Source organism: Pseudopipra pipra, chromosome 3 (assembly GCF_036250125.1).
Source record: "Pseudopipra pipra isolate bDixPip1 chromosome 3, bDixPip1.hap1, whole genome shotgun sequence".
Taxonomy (NCBI): domain Eukaryota; kingdom Metazoa; phylum Chordata; class Aves; order Passeriformes; family Pipridae; genus Pseudopipra; species Pseudopipra pipra.
In genome coordinates, this window is record NC_087551.1 from 28,639,917 (window position 1) to 28,661,767 (window position 21,851).

Consider the following 21,851-nt stretch of genomic DNA (forward strand, 5'->3'; position numbering starts at 1 on the left):
TGAAATGGAGCAGCAGTGGAACAGAAACCCCTGTCATCCTCAGGGATAGGAAAAGCATCATTAGGGTTTAACTAGAGTTTGATGAAAACACGGAGCACCTCAAGGATCAATTTTCACCACGGGCAGCTGCAGCACAAGGCATTAATACTTCACCCTCGCTGGTGACAGGAGAAACGCGGGGAGCTGTAGGCACAAATAACATTAGGTTTCTAGTGTGTATTTTGCTTTTCATGCCTGCAATTAAACGCTTGCTTTACTTCCTGTTGTTTAAAACTGCATTTATTCTTTAGCGCTGCAAGAAAAACCTCCTGTATTTTTTTTAATTTGTACTGGGGACACGTTTGAAGGCCCATATTGTAGACTCAGCAAGTGGCAGGGCAGCCGCCAAACCTTGCTTCCTTTGTTGATTTCTTGATGATTTAAGACCTATTTTCAGCAGCCGATACTGGTTTTCCCCCTTGCCTTTTTGCTTGGTAACTACCACTTTAACAAAATGGTGTTTGTGCAGTGCCTTGGAACCAAGAACTGAGGTTTTAAATGTAAGATAGGGAACAGAATAAGAAAAGCAGGTCAAAAATCACCTACACGCCATGTTTTTCAAGGCATTTGCTTAGAAATATATAGCAGAACCCTTGAGTTCTTGCAGAATAAGACTTAAATTGCTAGATTTTTATTTCCTACATAGCTAAAATTACTTGCAAGTTTCTGATATTTGTGTTGTTTACCTTCCCCCAGCACAAAGTTTTAAATCATTGTCTGAATCTACAAAAATTGGTAGATTAAAATATTAAAAAACCCCTGCACTGTTGACAGATATTATTCAGATTTTTATTGACTTTCCCTGTAGGGGCAAACCCTATTGATGGAAAGCATAAACAGGAAAAGATAGTGCCTGATCAATGGTTTATTTAGGTGTAGACTTCCTTCAGAAAAGGACAATACACTTTGCCCCTCCTAATTTGCTAGCATGCAAATTAAATGAAGATTTGGTGCAAAAAATGTATCCAGTACCCTCGGCATGATTATTCTCTCTGCTCTGGTAACAACTGAGCCTCTCCTCAGAATTCTTCTGTTGTGGAAAATACACCACCTTAATAAGTAAATAATAAGTATATAAGGCTTAATAAGTAAAAAAGAGTTTCTACTTATTTTTACAGCAAATAATTCTACATTTAATATAGGCCCATAGATGTTGGCATACACCTTGTTGCCTTGTTAAAATAAAAACCTCAGACTTGCTAAAAATAGCAGTAACTAGTAAGGATAAACCCAGAACAGTACAGAAACTTGAAAACAAAAGTGAAATGGAGATGACTTAAGGGATTTTCAGTAACATTCAAGAAGCAAGTGTAACTCTTAGGCTTAATGAGTGTTACAATACATCAATTACAGAGACATAAGTAATTTAAAGGGAAGAGTGTTCACTGGCAGTCAGTTTGGTCACAGATTTCATTTGCTTCACAGGGCAGGGACAGCACCTTGTAATTAACAGTCACGGTCAGAAGCTGTGTCCAAAGCTTGTTACCTCCTTGCAGCACACCTTTCTCACAAAGCTGGAAAGGTGAGAAACTCCCCTTCTCCACTGTCAGAGGACTCAACACTTCATCTCCATGCACAGACATGGTATTAGAAATGTATTTCAGATCTGCACTGGTGATCCTCATGTGCTACTACAGGTTTCCACTGCCTGTTGCTTCTCTGATTAAGGGTACTGACATAGAAGGATGTTTAAGCAGCAGTACTCACTGCTCGAACGTGTTTTTGACCTCTGCTAAACCCTCAGCCTTTTATTAGGGGGCACTGCTCAATGGAGAGTACTCAAGATTGAATCCTCTCTTTCCTAGGTAAGAAGTCTCCATGTAAAACCACCTGAAGTAAGACTTAAAATGCTGCACTTCAGTGCTAAATCTCATCCATTGACTGATTCACCAAAGATGCTTATTGCCACAGGCACCAGACAGGATGAGAGAAAGGGAACATACAGAGAAACATCCCCAGGGATGGTTTAACAATATACAGGAGATCTGTGCTAATTCTAGCAATGATTTCTTCTCACAAACTGACTCAAGTCTTCTCTCTGTATGAAGGGAGGATGTTCAAGCACAGTGATGATACCAAAACCTGCTGATTCAGCAAATGAGACATGCTGACCAACAAAGCAATGGCCAGCACAACAGAAAGATCAATGAAGGCCAAACGACATATGATATATTTTACTTTTATTTATTCTTCCAGCTGTTTGTCCACTCTTTCCAGCAAGTTCACAAGAAGGCTGACTTTAAATCCATAAGATTTGGTATTACTTCTAGCACAGTGGAATATGTATGCAGATGAATAAAGGCTTGGCAGCACATTTGCAGTTTAAGGACCTTTGGAAAATCGTGCATTAATAGGGCTTAGTAACTACAGCCTTACTGCATTTCTTTCAGTCAGAACTATGATAAAGTTGAATTTAGGCTTTCTGATATGTTTGTAACATTGCTATTTTTCGCCTTTATGTCTTGTGATTCTCATAAACCAAGGAAAATAGCCTAGATCTGACTGCTCCTTTTAACTGTGATATATGCAGTTATATCACATAAGTGCTGAAAGTCTCTGTGCCATTAAACTGGCCACAATGGATATTATAATAAAACAGGAGACAACAGAAATAACTCCAACTTACTAGATCCCAACTAGATCCCAACATCCTACCTTAAATGCTTTCAATGAATACTTGATTTGATATAAAATTATTCAAACTAACTCTCTTTTCTGGTGTAGTATTTATATGGTAATCTGCCTTCTGGAAGGAAGCTTTCACTCATTTCAGTGTCTTTCCTTCCAATACCCCATTTGCAATGCTAACACCCCCAATACTTCTTCTGAGAACTATAAGGAAGGGATCCATAAAATACTGTGCAGGTCAAAGAAAATGTTCATTAAGTGTAACAAAAATGCCTTTTCTTTAATTTAAAAATTCATAGGCTTGCAAACTTTATCTTAAACACAAACAGTACAGTTTCACGTTTTCTTTTTATTTTACCTTTTTTTTCCCCCAACTAGCATGACACAAAATGAGACTGAAACTACTGGTTTGTTTCCATGCATGTTACTGGAAAGCTGATGAAACTACTGAATTCAACACAAGGAATTGCTGGTTTAGGCTTTTTGTACCTTCAAAGTATTTTCTTACATGGCTTCTAAAACTCTTAGTCTTTTAATAATAAAACAGTTCTTTGTCCAAAATTACTGGGACTGAGGTGAAGGATGCATTTTTGGTTGAAAATAAATCTTAATTATGAAGAGTGGATCTCTTTCCAAAATGTTTTGCAATTGCTAGCCTTTGAATCATGGCAATTTCTGAAAAAAACAAGAAAAAATAAATAGTGGTGCCACCTGGACAATTGAGGAGGATCACCCAAGTGACTGGGAGAGATTTAAGGCCTGGAGGGACTTGTATGGGGCCTGAAAGACTTAATAATGCGTGGACTTTCACGTTATTCCCCAGTTTATTGCCATGTTCAATGTACCCCCACAATTATTCCTATGTTAATCCCCTTGGTTTGTATTGTTCAGGGCTTGTCTGGACTTGCCCTCACGTTTTTCCCGCCCAAAGTTGTTTACTCCCTTGTCCTCCCCTGGTTTTCCCGCTCATCTCTCACTGACTGGCTGATGGATGCCGCAGTGCAGAGTGAGCTCCCATTGGTCCCCTACCCTGGATACTTCTAAAGTTCCACCCATCTTCTCCGCGTTCCCCAGTCCTGCTCTCCCCTGAGGTGTCAATCCCATGCTCCACCCCAGTTATCAGACCTCCCTTTACCCAAACCCTATATAAGTCCTTGTTCCCCTCAATAAACTGGCCATCGCACCCTGACCTTCTACTGTGTCAGAACCCTTTGTGCAGTGTTGCGTCCCTATTCCCTTCACCCTCGGGCCATGGCAGACAATCAGGTATATAAGTACACGCTGTGTTCATGGGGCAATCACTACAGTGCTGAATCAAACACAAGGTTATAAAAAGTAAGATTCCAGGAATGTACTGAGGCAACTTGAAGGCTTGATTTTTACCTTTTGAAGATGGCTAGAGATCGTTCTTATCAGATTTTGAACACTATGAGAACATATGTTTTTCATTAGCCATCCTCCTTCTCCCACCTCATTCACAAGGTTGGCTTATTCTTAAATACATGGCTTTGGCTTTTACCTGAAGAAATGCAAATGTGAGATCATCCTAGTGCACTAAACAATGCTTGTTGCCAGTCACTTAAGGCTGTTCAGTTATGGTTTTGCTATTCACATATAACCATTACCTTCCACATCTGCTCTAAGTTTTGGTTTGCATGCAGAAGCCTCATGCAATGTCTCCACAGAGCGAATTCAGGCTCAGACCTTTGGAGCTGTTGGCAGTCCTCAAATAATGCACTGAAAATCAAAAAGGGATGGGTCACAGGACAGAATATGCCCCCTCCTCTGTGGAGTAACAATAAGGCTTCTGATGTCGTTTGCAGCTAAATTTCCAGCCAAGAACTTCAGTATTAAACATAAATTAAATTTTGCCCATAAACTAGCTAAAAATACCTATAGTTTCTAGAGGTGAATTATTTGCATAATTCTTAAGTATCAAGCTTCACTGCTCAAAACCCATCTGCATTTCCTAGGTGGACATAAACCCTCAAAAGCACTATTTTTCATGTAATAAACAAGTTGCAGAAAGGGTAGAAGAATACTGCCAGTCAAGTAATTTGATAAGATTTCATTGCACGTGGTGATATAGTGAATAATTTAAAATTAAATGTTTTCCAGTTCCACTGTATCATCTGCATACTATTCATTTAGTTCCTTATATTTTGCAGAAGTAGGGCACATTTTCCAGATGCCATTTATAAGCAACAAACACTGTTCATTTTATTCCTTACTGGAAAGTACCCTGGTCTATTCACAAATTAATTTGGGAAGTGACATTGTGACAGTTAGCCCCAAATGGTGCTCCTGACACAAGCAGGAAAGAAAGGATGAGTAGGTGGGATTTTGTGTTTGGCATTTCAGAATTAGGGGAGGTAATGTTTCCAGTTATATACACATAAAATTATTTCTGAGAAGACATGCTGAACTTAGGCATTAAGCTAAATACCTATAGCCCTACATTATTTCATGTTATTTTCCAAGACATCATTCATTCCCTTGTTGAAAGCTTGCTTCTTAGCAGTATTTATCTTATTTGGAAAAATTACAGATCTATGAAAGAGCTTTATTTTGTTATACTGATTTATATAACTAGTTCCTTGCACATTGGTACTAAAGAAGTAGAACTTTTCTGTAATGGCAAGGGGAGTTCATTAGTAAACCACCAAAACTGTACAACTGGAAATAAAAACAAAGCATAAAAGCACAGCATTTCACATAAGATGAGCTTTCAACAGAAATATTAAAAAAAAACCAACCAACCCTCAAACACCCTGCCATTTTAACTTCAGACCAACTGCAAAGGCACTAAGAATTGAAGTGTGCAACTCATGTCCATACCTGTGAGAGTAACGACCGCAGTGAGATGCAAACCTCCAAGGTAGACTATGGCACTGTACAGTCCACTAGGCATTCCTGGTACATAACGGCAGTTTTATGTTTTCTTAGGATAAGCTGAAAACATTAACTAAATATACAAACTACATCATATTTCCATGGGGGAAAAAAAATCCAATTTAGACCATCTGAAGACAAGGAAACAAGGCATAACATACAGGACATTGTTGGAACAAGAAAGTGTTATCACATCAAAACACGTCCTTTTAAATTTAATCCAGAAAATACATAGGAATGGTGGTGGCAGAGGCAAAGGGACAGGACAAATATCAAATATCCAGTTCTAAGCATGCTACTGAGGTCTTTGTTTCAAAAAGTGAAGCTACCAAAATCACTTCAGAGGCAAGAAAGCACATATCGTCAGTCCATCCCATTTCCAGGCATTCTTCTTGTGGGCTGACACTGAAGGATCTGTTCAGTATTGTTTCCATGCCTGAGGCTGCCTAAAGCTTCCCATTAGCAAATGCTGCCTCCTGGAACTGAGGGACAAATGTCTTGAAATAGGCCCTAGTGAAAAAAGAAAACAACAGAAAACACATGATTAGGAAGGAGGAAACATAGAGCATGAATTGATGCAGTTGATAAGTGCCATGTTTCTGGGATAAAAAGGTTTTTTGTTTTTTTTTCTCCCCTATGTGGAAAAAACTTCACATATGGTAGCAAAGGCCCAAATACAGACAAGTCAACGGAGGAGGAAAATCATGAAGAGAAGTCAGAATATGTGCAGGAAATAAGCTCTTTATCTGTCTCCTTACAGAATCCTTGACACAATACCATCACTCTTCATGGGAGTGGTTTACATAAGATGTAGTGAATAAATATTAACAACTTTGGACAAACTGTAATTCCTTTTATTAAACTTCAAAGTTTATAGAATAATGTTCTTACTTAAGGTGTGCTTTGTATATTTTGGATCTTAGTCTACCTTCTTTACAAAGGATCAAGTGACTCATAAATCCGTAAAATGAGCTGATCCTAAGTATCCAAAATTGAGTTTGAACTGTATCTTTGAGTTTATTATGCTGAGGTACTCAACCATGTAATAAACATATTTTATATGTCCCAATGATACCGTTTATTTGCCAGTTACATTAGAAGCTGCTTCACTGTTCTGCATTTGGTTTCTGTCTGTGGCTTTCTGCATCAAACTTTCACTTTCTTGTTTTTTTCTTTTTAAACATTTTATTTTCTGTTCATATCACTGGTCTGTATAAATTTCTGTTCTCCCCGCCAAAAAAAAAAAATCTAAAGTGAGAATAGCTGCAATGACACTCATTACATTCTTGATCTCTCCACTGGTTTAGCTCCTGAAGCAAACATACACTGATTAGCTTCACAATCATGACATGTTTCTAACTGCAGTAGAAGTTTTGGTGATCACTGAACACCAATCATAGCTCCTCACATCTCAAAACATTTCAAGATCACAAAGAGAACGCTCCTCTCTCTTTGTGAGGTTGTGCCTGGCAAATTAATTAACAGATAGCTGCAGTCAGCTTTTGTGCAGAAGCTGTAAACACACACGATGCTGTCCAAAGGTTAAAAGAGCAATGGAAAGTAAAAGCATTTCTGGACTGAGGAGATGATCCTAGAAATGGAAAACAGGAGGAGGACAACCAGCACACACATTTTATAGCATACACAGATTGTGCTATGTATTTACAGAATACACTTTGGTTTATAGAATCAAAGTTCAGAAAACAACCCTCATAATCATGCCCACAAAAGTGATTGTTCATGTTGGCACATACTCGTACAGAAACCAGCTCAGAAGGTATGCCTGTTCTATATTTGCACTTTTTATAGCATACTTTTCAGATTGTAGCCTCTCTATGTCCTGGTCAGTTCTATGTATTTTGCTAGCTCAAGGAATATCACCTGCATGTTGTCAATGCCAGGAATCTATCATACTTTTACTTTTCCTTGCATTATCTGTCCTAACATTTAATTACACATCTCTGCTTGCTTATTTTAAGTACCTTCTCCCTTCCTTTTAGATAGCTTCTCTGCACATGATCTTCTTATTGACTTATAAATGCTACTTAAAACTTCCCTCTTCCAAAACTGTAAAAATTCTTAATCATTAAATGGTATATAAGCAGAATTATTTTCCTACATTCCATTTCTTTTCCTTTATAGCATTTCTGTGCTTTGTATTAAAACCACACTTACTGCATTATATGCAGTAATTATATATGACTTTGCTGTTAGGTAAATTCCAGAACGAATGCTTCTGATACCACAAACATCCTCCCACACCATCTTTATCTACACTTGCATCCTTTCTTTTCACTGACTCCTGCAGTAGAGCTTGTATTCTCTGCTGCAAAACAAAATCTAACACCTCCCTACATTCTGATCAGATGTACTGTTTCAAAGAGGATGTTATTTCACTGGTAGTTCATATGAACCTCTTGGCGAAGTTCCACACACTACAAAAATTCCTTTAATAGTTCATAATTTTTAAATGTCTACTTTTTTTCCTTCCATACCTTAAAGTATATGCTTAAGTTTGCCCTTATCATTTGTGGTCTTGCCCAGATTGAAACAAATGCAGTACCACACGTTCACCTGGGATGTGTTCCTCCATTTCTGCCCCTCTCCCATACACCATAGGTATCTCAGATTAGGCAAAATCCAAGATAATTATGGTTCATCACATACACATCCAAAAATAAATTAACTCACCCACCCCCCTCACCAAACCAAAACAAGAAAGACCCTGCAAAGAAATCCAAAAGCACAATATACTTGATAGACTGTACCAGCTACAGCATATTTAATAGACTGAACAGAAAAGATGGGGAACTAGGAGAAGGGAGGTTAAACTGCTCAATGAACACTGCATATAGGGAGGGAAAGGCAACTGTTAGTACATGAAAGTAATATCACTTATTTTGCATGTGTATGAAGGAGTAGAATGGGCAGCAAAGACATAACTTATTATTAGAGGTTGCTGGACATTATTTTTTTTTAATTACATGGCTTTTTCAATGAAAAATTACATTTTTACCCAGTTGTGTGCATTTCTGTGGAAATGCTACTGAGATTCCATCAGGAAAAGAATGAGGTATTTCAGTTTGGCTTGATCTAGAAAGATATTCTGGTTTGTAGAACTAAGCCTAAACAATTGGCTTGATATTAACCTTCATATCTGTGGTCCAGCATCTCAGAGATGATGTATGTTGGTCCACAGACAAGGCCTTGGTGCATCACAAGAGTCCTAAGCACAAAAACAACAGCAGAAGAAGTCCCTTCAAAGAACCCAGTCCATGAAGAACGATGAGATAAATCATTAAAATTTCTTCTTTCAGGAGGCATTGTGCTACTGCTAGCAGGTGCATTATAGGGTCACATTAACTGCATTTTTGTTTTCATACGTTCCAAGCAAAATTTTTTCTAAACTTTTTCTTTTCATCTAAAGTTTGGGACAAAACCATATGTTAAAATGCCTGAATTGCCCATGAAATGAAAATTCTAACATTTTTTCTCCTCTGCATATATTACCAGTAAGGAGGAAGAGAAGCACCAATCACCTTCTGAGTAAGTTTCATTTATTGACCAACTGGCATTGAAGTCAATGTATACATGGACATGTATACATTGTATACAGGACCACGACATGGACTATTTATGTGACAACAGATTACGTGAAATAACTTCAAGAGGAATATAAAATTTTTTGAAGGACAATACTCTGTTATAGACTGCATGGTAAGGGCCTCCTTCACATGGAATGCTATTCCTTTTAGAAAGATTTTAAATTAAGAGAAAACACTCATATTCCAGCATCCTGTACATAGAAACACAGAGGAACAGTGAATATAAACATGAACTTTGGAAAAAGATTAGTTTCTCATACCCTATTCACATAAACATATTCACATGAATTTACACCCTCAACAACTTTGATCTGTGCTACACCACAGGAATTCACATAAAAATATCTGAAATTTTTTTTCAGACACTTTGCCACATAATACTTTCAAGTATCTCCAAACTATTGTGAAATTATTATTTTTACATCCAGTAGATATGCTTTTCAGCTCTGGAGAATTATTATTAAAAAAAAAAAAAATCAGTAACTTGGGTACCTGTTGAATTACACTGAAGATGAAGAAAGTTAACTTGACCTATAGTCTCTCAAGGCTGTGTCAAATGGCAGAAATCAGCTTTTGATCAATGCTTTTTCTCCTTTCTGGGAAACACAGAGTTCCTTCTTTCTCTTGCTTTCCTCTACTATGTTCTTGGTGGGTCTGTATCACACTGACCTCACACTAACCTCAGAAGAACTGCATAAAATGCTCCTTCAAGTACAGAGAAACTCATTTGTATGAAGTCCACAATTATTCTTTAGCAGAGTGTTGAATACAATCAACACTCAAATAAAGTAAAACACATGTTGAGTGTTGCATCCTTCTCACAATGGTTTAGATCTCAGCTTAAACAGTGTTTAAAGAGTTGTTTTCAGTCTAGAGTGGGTGCCAATCTTCATACACTTACAGGCACCTGTCTAACTCTTTGTTGAGCATCTTACCATAAGATTCCATTGTTTTTTGTCCATTTGTTTTTGTTCCCTCAAATGGTCATTTTCCAAGTTCAAGGTAGCAAGTTATGAGGTTTCTATGGAAATTTTTCTTCATCACTCCAGAAAACAACACATTTTGCTGTAGTTAACCACTATATATACTTGAATTTCAGGTGCTACGCTCAAGGACATCTGCTGAGAGTAAAGCACTTCTCTTTCCTTCACCTTATTATCCAGTGTAAAGAAAGTCTTGCTATTATTCCAAGTGGTAAGCATCTAAAAGAATGTAGAATTGGCTCACCTGCTGTTGAAGTATTTTCTAGTGATATGAAACACTGACTGTGGTACAAGGTCTCCAGAAGCCCATACATGTCTAAATCCCAGGGTGTCGGTTTGCAGCACTTAAAACATACTTGACTCAGAATTCACATGGTTTTGTGAAATTTCATTCTAATTGTAATGGATTTTTTTTCCAGGATAATTTAGTGCTGGGTGTTTTAAATGCAGTTGGTAGAAAATCTGCATGGACCATTTGATAATACCTTTTGCCTTCAGATAGCTGAAGGTACTCTTTTTGCTGAAAATCTGCAAAGATTTTAAATTATGCAGATGCAATCTCCCATCAAACAACACTTCACATATATTTATGGTGAAAGCATTCTAACACTAACACACTTGCTTTCTGTTGTTGCTTTTGCTGGACTGGTGCTATAGTCAACAATACAATGGTTACTGCTCCTGGTGTAATAAAGTTAGAAGAGTTAGCCAGGTGTTTCTATTTCTCTTAAAATCTTCATGTGGTAAATTTGGAGCAGAACACCAGAATTCAATCTCTGTGAGGAAAAAAAGCATACAAAATGCTATGTCAGAGGGATTTCTGCTTTTTGTGTCTGGGACAAGGACAATTGTCATAGGATGAGGAATCATCTTCCCAAGTCATTCACAAAATAGATTCCCCTTAAACTCCTCAGTTCATGAGTGCCAAGTTTTTCAGCATGCTAGCCCTATTTGCACTCATATATTTTATTAGTTTCAGCACAAGATGTGGGAGTTCCAAGTGCCTTTTTCATCGAGAGATGATTTGAGGAAAAGGAAGCAGATGAAATAATCATGATGGTCCACATCAAGAACAGACTTAGATGTCCAGCAACATATCTACTACCAGCACAGTGTACTCTGCCCTTGCACATTTTTTACTGGCAAATTAAAGCCCTTGAGTCAAAATCTTCATCTTTTCATAAAGACATAGAGGCTGTCATTACCTTTTCTCACTGCATCAGTCATATACATTGTGCTCCTTCTCATCTGAAGGCAGACTCAGGTTATCACACTTGGATTTTTTTCCTACTATTGACTTTGAGAGCAACCTTTATTCTTGAATATTTTCCCTTATTTCAATATTCTAATTCGTTCTTGTAAAATGTTTTAGTAAGTACTGTGACTGTGGTTTAATTCTGCAAATTTTTATTTCTAACTATTATAGAACAATCCTTGTGTATTCAAAATCAGAGTAGCCAATATATTTGAAAAATACCTCCCTTTTCTCCTACTCTAGGCAAGGCATATGGGAAAATGTGATTTTTTTTCCCTCAACCTTTTCAAGTTAATAGATCTGACTTGGGCAGGCACTCCTGTAGTCATGGGCATCTCTGAATCCTTACTTAATCCTTCTGAGTCTTCTGGAGTAAGATCTGTAGCTAGGACCCCCTTCTCCTCAGTTGTTCTCCATTGTCTGAATTGTCCAGCAAGTAAATTGAGTTTGTTTGAATATTCCTGGGATTGAGGTAAGAACTGAATTGTATCCCTCCCAGCTGTATTAGATACAGCCGAGAATCCCAGGCATTTGCCCCAGCTGCTGTCCATTTCTTTCACAGGAGTTGTAACTCTAGGATTTACATCATTTTGCATCCCATATTTTCTTCCTGCTGTACCCTCAAGGAACTGCTGCAGGACATCTACAAGTTTCTTCAAATCCACTGAATCCTGACAGAAAAACATCAACTCCACAGATAACTGATCTTCATAAATTAGCTAGAATATCAACATTCTCCCCTCTTCCAATTAAATTAGGTGAAAACAGAAATTAAGAAGGGTGCAGGTCTGAGTGAAGGACAGCTTGAGGCTTCTTGAGGTTCTTGACCTATTCCTCCCAGACTAGTATTATTATGCTGACACTTTGCAATAATATCTTGTTATATAAATTATTTCAACAGCACAGCCATATTAGAATTATAAAAGAGCTTCTCCAGGCTTTATCAATGTCACCTGATTATTTAGTTTCTGAAGTACAAAGTATTTTTGCATGGATCATACATACATATGTAGCATGCCTTTGTATTTTTATGTTCCTGTTGCAACTTGTTTTGACACAATGAAAACCTGTTTTGAAAATACTGAACACCTACAACAATCCCTTCTGGGTGCCAGACGAGAGGATTTGTCCTCCTGTGACTACACAGGCACATCCAGCTGGTTTGGTTCATGTAACCCCTAATAATTCATCTCCTGTGTAGAAGATATTTACCATAACTTTCCAAACTCTCTAAGATTTGCTGTATGTTTATGACAGAAGAAAATCAAAGATGCCAACTTCTGGGTTTTCTGCTTCTTTTTTTTTTTTTTATTTAATATAATTGTTTTCTTTTCAAATTCCTTTTGTCAGGAGCTATCTAATTTAACATGATTAGTACTAATTAACAAAAGGAACTTAAATTAATAAATTGTTGCATTAATTCCAATAGTGGGTATGTATTTAGGTCATATTCCATATGACTGCGCATTAGGTCCTTACCCTGTGGTTATGCCCTCCTACTGCATCTCTATGCCTTGCACTGACAAGGGCTGAATGCAAATGTGTGGAAATCTACTGAAAGCCCGTTCTTTCAACAGGCCTCATGCCAATGTTCGAGGCGTAAGTTTTTCCTTGTAAACTCAGACGTGAGACATTTGAACCTCCTTGCTATTCTTACTATATATAATGCATTAAAAACATATTTCCATTGGGCGAACCACGCTGTCTATTTATTCACAGGCTCTTCCAGAGCATTCCTCACCAGGCTAAAGATATGTGGGCACTCACAGCAGAGCAGAATAACTCAGTCTCCTGCTTTGGGATGACTATGGGATAACAGATTAATTTTACACTAGACATTTTATGACAGCTCTATTAGAAGAAAAATGATTGTTATATCATTCTCTCCACATCTAAGACGTTACAGTAATTGAAGTGACAAACAGTGCTCAGCACTCCAACTTTTGGTTGCCTAGCTGAAAATGGGATGTAGCAAGCAGGCCCACAATAGCGCCGGGTGCCAAGTGCTGATGAAAATTAGGACTATTATGGAAGGCACAAGGCACTCAGGAGGCAGCAGCATTCCTAAACCACGATTCAAATCTGAACATCACTAAAACTTATCCAAGCACAGCACAGAATGACAAAGTTACCTTCCAGGATTTCTTTCTCTCTTCAAATACATGTAACGATACTTGGCACGAATTCATGTTTCTAAACTAAGCTTCTTGACGGTATGCTCTTTGGGATGTGGTTTATAATTTCCATACTAGGCAGCTTTATCTATGGCAAATATTTTGCTTTTATGTGAAACACAATGTCTACACAGTTCTCCATTTTATACATCTCCAAAACTGGTGATGCCAAGCAAACATCTCAAGTGTTTACACAACAGCAAGACAATAGTTCTTAAATTACTGCTACTGTAACTGGCTAAACACACAAATGTACAAAGGAGTCTGAACCCAATGCCATTATGCTGCTGGCAATTTTTTTTTCCGTGTGCCAAAAAATATGCATCACAATCTCTCTTCCTCTTCTAATATTTTATCTCTCTACCCTCTTTTCCTGTGAATTACCTACAAGGACTTCAGTAAACTTCTTATGCTCATTTCTACCTGCCAGTCTACGCAAGGCACTGACTCTGCAGCCAGGCTGATGGACAGAATAATAAAGACCAAGAGAACTGGAGGTCTGTAGCAGGCAGCCACAAAAATGCAAGTTTTTAAGAAATACTATTGTTGTCAGCTCAGCTCATAATATTACACGACAGAAAACTGTCTCCAAAATCACAAACAAACCAAAACCTGTGCTACCAAAATCATAACAGGAAACAGAAGTGGCAGAGCTAGTGAAACCAAGTACACATCAGAAGTTTAAACATTAAAATTCACTCATGTCCAAAAGCTGTTTTATGTATTTTACTAACAATGTCTTTTATCTCCACAAATTCCTGTGGAGTTATAACCATTTCTGATTCAACTCACACAGAAAGGTACAAGAAATGGTTATATTTAGACATGTTTTTCAATAGTTTGCTGACTGCAGAATTAACAGGTGGCTTTACTCCATATGAAGCAAACAGAAACAAAAATTAACTTTTCATTTGGTTATACATTTGCATCTGTTCTGAAAACCTATGATATCAATTGATTTTATAAATAAAGTCATGAAGAATTCAACATTGGTCTGCTGTAAAACTTAAGAAGACTTTGCTGCCCAACTTACCATAAACCAAATGAATCTTGACAATCTGTTCAAATCATGAAACAACCATAAATATAACAACCTGACTAAAGGCAAAATATAAAAGAAGGGAGTTCTAGGGAACTGCTGTGGAGCCAGGATTGTGATCATTACGTAGGCTGGCAATTAATGTTTATTTTAAAGCAGCAGCATAAGTAGGGTCATCACTTTGCAGAAGATACTAACTTTGGTTCCAAGAATATATGTGCTCACAAATGCATGGACCTTTACTGACAATTACAGATAAAAATTACAGCTACTGGACATAATCAGAGCATGCAGACCAAGGCCAGTAACTATGCAAGCAACTTTTTTGAATCATCTGGAAATAAAGATTCTGAGATTTAATCTCTCACAGGTTTCTGATACAGATATTTAGGAATTTACAAAGGTGTACTGCACAGATACAGTGGCTCTAAGTGTCCCAAAGCACACATGGCAAAATGAACCTCTCATTTTGAAAGAGTTTTATCAATGCCTTCTGTTTGCCAGTCAGTTCAAGAGATAAACACTTCCTTCACCTTCTCCACAATGAACATAAATAGATTTGCTTCAGTCAGATGAAGGCTTGTGGTCTTAGATCATAGCGAATTTTGTTTCTGCTTTCTTAACTTCCATTTTCCCCAGGGTGTAGTGGGTGTCTGTGAAGGGTGCACTGGAATATCTCTGTCATAGCATGGTCAGTCCACTTCCTTATCAGTGGATCATGAGAATGATATTCCAAGACCATCACGGAAAAACTCAATCTTCATATAGTCTTTTTAAATACAGTGTTAATTTGCAGGAAATTTCCAGTCCTATGAGCTACAGCATGACAAGTGTGCTCTATTTTTCCTAGATGCTGAAGTGCCATAGCCATATTTTTCCACTCCAGATAAAGGTTAACTTCTTAAAGAAATACTGTTTATGCAAGATACATATTATTTCCCCCTATCTAGGCTACATAAATACACATTGAGCTTTACTGTTGGAGACTAATTATTTAGCAAACTATTTAGTAGATTTGAAGGAGAGAGTCAATGCCAGACAAGATTCTACTAGGAACCTCTTCAAAGTATAAAGAGCAGGGTGAAGAATACAATGAAATAAGGAGGGGGGGAAGTAGGGACAATATAAGTAGTAGGAGAAAGCAGAAAAGACTGGGCAAAAATACATTCAGGAGGAATGCTCGTAAGGAAAGACAAGTGTAGAGATCCAAGAAGAAAGGAGCTCACAGCAGTAATAACAGACCTTGAAAAATCTTTAAGAAATTACTGAATCCCTTAATTGTACTTCAGAGGCAGAAATGAAGGGTTACACCACAGATGCATCCATAATGAGTCTGACAACCAGCATCCCCGAAAACAAAGTTTGCTTGCAGGTGAAAGTACTGATTTCATCATGCCATCCGCTTTGCTTTGCCAGATTGCTTATCAACTACTGGGGCCGAAGGCAACATACCAAAGCATAAAAGAAACCTCCCGGGATATTCATTAGGACAAACCACTCAGAAGGAAAGGGATGAGATGCCACACATCTGTGATTATATAAAACATATTAAAGAAGTTGTTTCTCTTTGCTATTCAAATGACAAATATTTGCTATCAGAAATAAAAGGAAATTCTTTAAAGGTTGGAGACCTATCCAAAGGGGAAAACAGACAGAAACAAACCTTAACACTAATAGGTAAAAGCACAGTAAAGCAAATAAAAGATGAAGTTGATGAACAAATTAGCTGTGTCCCTCGAAATAAACACTTGTCAAATAGTACAAAAATCCAGTCAAAAAGTAAAAAGAATGCTTAGAAGAAATAAAAGTCACAAAGAATAAATGAAATGGAGCTGCTTAAAGAGGCTGCCATACCAGAATTCTGCTTTCCAAGAGATGTACCAAAAGATCTGACTCATGTAGAAATGTCAGCCAGAAAGGTAATGAACAAATCAACAAAACACAAGCAAATCAGCAGCCCCAGATTACATTCACACCCAAGTTATAGAGAAACTCAAGTGTGAGAAAGCTAAACTCTTAAATAGCTTGTAACCTCATGCTTAAAACAGCTTGGTACCAGAGAAGTGTGATGTCAATTGAAAAAATGTCTGGATGTCTGGGAGGACAGAAGGATAGAAGGAACTATGGGCCAATAAATCTCATGTCCATACCTTACAGAGAGAGAGTTAATAGAAGAGAGACTGTTAATAGAAACCATAAATTTATAAGAAGTCCAAAATTAGTGGACTTGAGTAAACATGATATATTGGTTAGAGGCAAACTTGTGCTTCACAGGTCTCTTATTTTCTTCAGGTGTCAAAACCATGTGGACAACAAAAATTCAAGTGACACATACTGCTCAACTTTCCTGCAGCTATTTGGGAAGGCTTTTCAAAGGCTTTTCTCTCAGCAGGAGAAAAGATCCATGAATGGATAAATAGCAGGTCAAGATAAGAAGAAAAAGACAGGAATGAATGATGAATACTATTAGGATGCAGTCACCTGAGAACTGCACAGAAATGGGTGTTCTGACCTGTGTTGTTCATATTCCTACACAATATACAAAAGTAAGCAAAAGAAGATGGAAAGGTTTGTTAATGCTAACAATTTAGTGTGTGTGTGGGGGGGAAATGCACTATTATGAGGAACTGCAGGTGGTTCTTACAGCACTGGGAGACTGGGAGATAACATACCAGGTGAAAAGTCAATATTGACAAACATGAAAGGGAAATATGCGAGGAAAAAGACTTAATTTTACATACACGAAAAACACAGGCTCTGAAAAACAGATAGAAAGGAGATCTTGGTGCTAAAAGAACAGTGTAACTAACCTTCAGTTGTATGCAAAAAACCAAATCAAATTATATTAGAATCGGAATAAAAACTAAACCAAACAGTATCACTACTTCACTATATAAACGCACGGTGAATGCACTGATGAGCAACGTGCAGCTTTGTGTCTCAGAAAGAATATGACAGAAATAGTAAAGAGAGAAAGAAGTGGAACAAGGGCAATCAGAAACATGGAAAGGTTCTGGAGAAGGAAGGAGCGAGCAGAGCAAGAGAAAAGGTGACGGAAGACACATGAAGAGGGTCATAAAACAAAGGTTTTGGAGGGGATCAGTGGATTAATTATTTGTTGCCTCTTTTCATACAAGAGCTAGAGAATAACAACTGGAGTTACGAGGAAGCAGGAATGCAAAAATCCAACAAAGCTTGTTCTTCACACCATATGTTACCTGTGCAATCCCTTGCCATGGAATTTTGTGATGTTATTATGTGGGTTCAAGAAGCAATCAAACAGAAGGAAAGCTACGTAGGGTTACTGAACAGAAAGGTATCAATTCTGGATAAAGAAACCCTTGAGGATGGTAGAACATGCAATGAAAATATGGCTACATGCTCTGCCGTGCTCTTCCACAGACATTGGCTACTGCCTATTGATACAGACATGACAGTGGGCTAAATGAATGTTGAGTTTTACCTAGTATGACTGTTCTTTGTGTTTAATGGAGCTATAACAAATATTACTCAAAGGACAAGAGTATGGAGCTCATCTAGTACTTTTACTTCGCTGTTTATTTTGTAACTGATCAAGCAACACTACTTATCTGGGCTATTGAACGTCAAGCTTCTGCCAGACCTATGCATTTCTCTCTATCCTTTTCTTAAGGGAGGACATTTTTTTCATCTGTTCCTAACTATACTTCCATGCTCTAATATAGATTTAGCAGCTTTGATAAATGTATAATGGAGTTCTCCAATAAAGCCAAATCAGACGCGTTTCATAGTATTTCTAGAATGCCACTTAACTCTGGTTATCCAAGAACCACCTACGTTAAATCCTAACCTTTAATTCCTACAAAGCAGTTGTCTTCCAGCTAAGGGCTATTATATTCCACTTTAACCAAGCCAACTTCTTCATTCTCTTCTGTGCATTTCTCTTGTCAATATATGAGAGAATAGTTTTTTTGCAGAAAGAATATTTACTATATATTGAAATGCACATATGTACAGTTCACACATATACATAGTATCTACACAAAACCAGAGAAAAACTAATTGCCTAACAGATTTTATTTCTATGCACTTCCTATAGCACCTATACTCCTTATCTTTAAATAGTTGTTTTTCTTTTCCCACAGTCAAAGCTTTAATGAGAAGTGACCAGAAACAAATACCCAGGCCCTTCTGTCTTGGCTGAAATCCACATAATGCATGACAGCACTGAAGATCCCTGGCAGGCACCTGTCAGAAACTAACATACCATAACTTAAGAGTCAGGCTTAATTATCCAAGGAGACATTTAAAGAAAAGTATGTGAAAAATATGACTCAGTAAGTGCAAGTATCATGTGTATGCACTGTACTCTGTAGCGTATGCAGACAAACAATGTAAAAATAAAGTAATATCCTGGGAAAACTATAATTAAAAGCTCTATCTACTTTGCCTATTATATCTTAAAATCAAAATAATTTTGTTATTAAGTTTTGCGGGTAAATCGACTGCAGAACACACTACAAGCACAAATGCCATCACCAATTATTTTAACCAAACGTGATTTTTTCCATTTTTCTTTCTACTGTTCACATGTAATTCTTACAGCTGACACTTCCATGGAAAATCAGAGTTTTGATTTAATGGTCTATAAAATCAAATTAATATCTTCATAGTCTTCACACGTCTGGGTCGCCACATCTCTTCTTGTTATGGCTGTCATAGCGTATTGCCCATTTTTTGTTGTGAAGAGCAGCCCACCGGCGGCAACACAATGTCAGCCTGACTCGACTTCAGGCAAGGAAATTACTTCTGTTCAGTTTCTGATGCAAGACCATCAAAAACCATAGTTAAACCAGCGACCCAGCTCAGCACTTCAGCCCTTAGTTTGTAGCTATCCTGCTGCTTTTCTCCAGAAAGAATCCTCTGAGCCTTGCAAACGTTCAAACACATGCACACGTGCCTATGGAAGGATGATGACTGTGTTTTATGCTTCTGTTCCCTACTCTCATTTTTCTAAATTTTTTTCTAAGTAAGTTTAAGGTAACACACAACAGAGACAAAGGCAGTCATGAAAAAAGCTTTGTGAGGTGAGTATATGTAAATGCAAATAAGGTAGTTTTTGGAAAACTACTCTTTAAAGATGACTAATGTGCATGCAAATCACATAATACATGCAAATACAATTTGTTACTTTTATGAATAAGCAGAAAAAAAAATACTTAAATACAACCCAAATAATAACAAATGATTTATTACCTTAATTAAACCTGTCAAGGAGAGAAGATTATAAAAAAAGGTGCAATGTTTACATGTAAACTTTACAGTGAGATTGAAGATAACAGAAGTGGAAATCAAAAGTTTCATGGAAACAGTGAAACTTGCTATTTTAAAAGAATCTGAAATATAGTACAAGATATTCTGCCTAAAATGTGAAAGAAATCTGACTTAATAACAAAAAAATGGATGAGTTGAAACTGGTTAATGTCAAAATAACAAAAAAAATAAATCATTAGGGCACTCGAAATTTACTGAATACAACAGCAAGTCTTTGACATATAACAACTGAGTTTGTCTGAACAGCAACACAACAACCGTCCCTTCTTCTTTTCAAATATTCTTTTATTAGACTAAGAAATGCAATTTTTTAATCTGTAAATGTAATCATAGAATCACAGAATTGTTTAGTTCGAAAAAGACCTCTAAGTTCATTGAGTCCAACCATTAACCCAGCACTGCCATGTCAAGCACCAAATCATGTCCCTAAGTGCCACATACACACGCTTTCGAAATACTTCCAGGGGTGGGGACTTCACTTCCTTGGGCAGCCTTGCTTGACAACCTTTCTGGGGAAGAATTTTTCCCTAATATCCAATCTAAACCTCCCCTGGCACAACTTGAGGCCATTTCCTCTTGTCCTGTCACTTATCTGTGGGAGGAGGCCGACCCTCACCTGGCTCCAGCCTCCTTTCAGGTAGTTGTAGAGAGAGATAAGGTCCCCCTGGAGCCTCCTTTTCTCCAGGCTAAACAATGCCAGCTCCCTCAGACGCTCCTCACAGTACTTGTGCTCCAGACCCTTCATCAGCTCTGTTGTCCTTCTCTGGACACATTCCGGCACCGCAATGTCTTTCATGTGAGGGGGGGTGGGGGGCAATGATACACATGATACATGTCATGTAATTTGATGACAGTCAAGGAAAAGGTATCAATGAGGCTGAAAATGCTATGGCCCAGTTTACCATCCTGACACTTTCTAACCATTTCACATGTTCCTGCTGGGCACAAACCACAGCTGCAGCTGTGCTGGGAATACATATGTAGCTCACACAAGATGTGTCTGCATATAATCTTAAAATGCACTTGACCTTATGGCACAGCAACAGCCAATATACAGTTGAGAGCACTTGAGCCCTTTCAAGCTTTCACCCTCAGAGTGCCCTATGGGATATATGAAATTAACACCACATTCAGCAAACACTGGTGAATGGCCAGGGACAACACTGTTATTCAGAAACCAGTTTTATCAGCAAACCAAAAAAATAAAAAATGAATACAAACCTTTGGAGCAACTTTTTATTGTGATACCAGTTTTCCATCCTCCTGCTATTTTTAATGGTGAGTAGGTGGATTTATGTAGGATAAAAGAGTAAACTGAGTCCTGACTTGCTGTCCCTGAAGTATAACCTAAGTCTACAGAGCAGCAGTGGATCGGACAGAAACTGGGCCAGAGTGCATCTAAGAACTGAACTTCATTTGTATAAACAAACAAGCTTTATTTACAGTATTCCGTCATAAAATCCCAGGCTTCAAGTCTGCATGTTCTTTAAAGACTCCATTTATGTACACTTGAATGCCTATTTAAGCAAAAAAACAAGAAAGCTTTCCCATGGAAACCGCACAGAGATGTTTTACTTCACACGTACACCACAAACAAGGCTGCTAACTTTCCATAATTTACTGTATTTTCTTAGACTTGCCATTGTATTTTAGGACCAAATCTTTTGGAGAAGCTGCTTACGCAGGAGGCCACAGACATATAAATAAATGACCTAAAAGAGGCAAAGCCCAAGATATGAACTGAGAGGAAACAGCATCTTGGCAGCTTGTAAGAAAATTTCAATATTTTTGGTTTCCCTGTTTCTATCTGGAGAAACAGGTTAAAATTTTGTGTTTAGTTGAGAAACAAGCAATCTGGAGGCCATTGGAACTGCATTGTTAAACCAGGACTTGATTCATCCCTTAGAATTAAATCAAGCCAGA

The 21,851-nt window shown here is 37.7% G+C and overlaps 1 protein-coding gene across 2 annotated transcripts in view; it reads right to left on the reverse strand.

Moving 5' to 3' along the window:
* Window positions 1–889: 889 nt before the first annotated feature.
* BABAM2 (BRISC and BRCA1 A complex member 2) overlaps window positions 890–21,851 on the reverse strand; it is a 172,676-nt gene continuing 151,714 nt past the window's right edge. For both annotated transcript variants that reach the window (XM_064648436.1, XM_064648435.1), the window contains exon 12: window positions 890–6,069. In XM_064648436.1, the coding sequence (XP_064504506.1) occupies window positions 6,006–6,069 (64 nt within the window). In that variant the 3' untranslated portion in view covers window positions 890–6,005. The remainder of the gene's footprint in view (window positions 6,070–21,851) is intronic.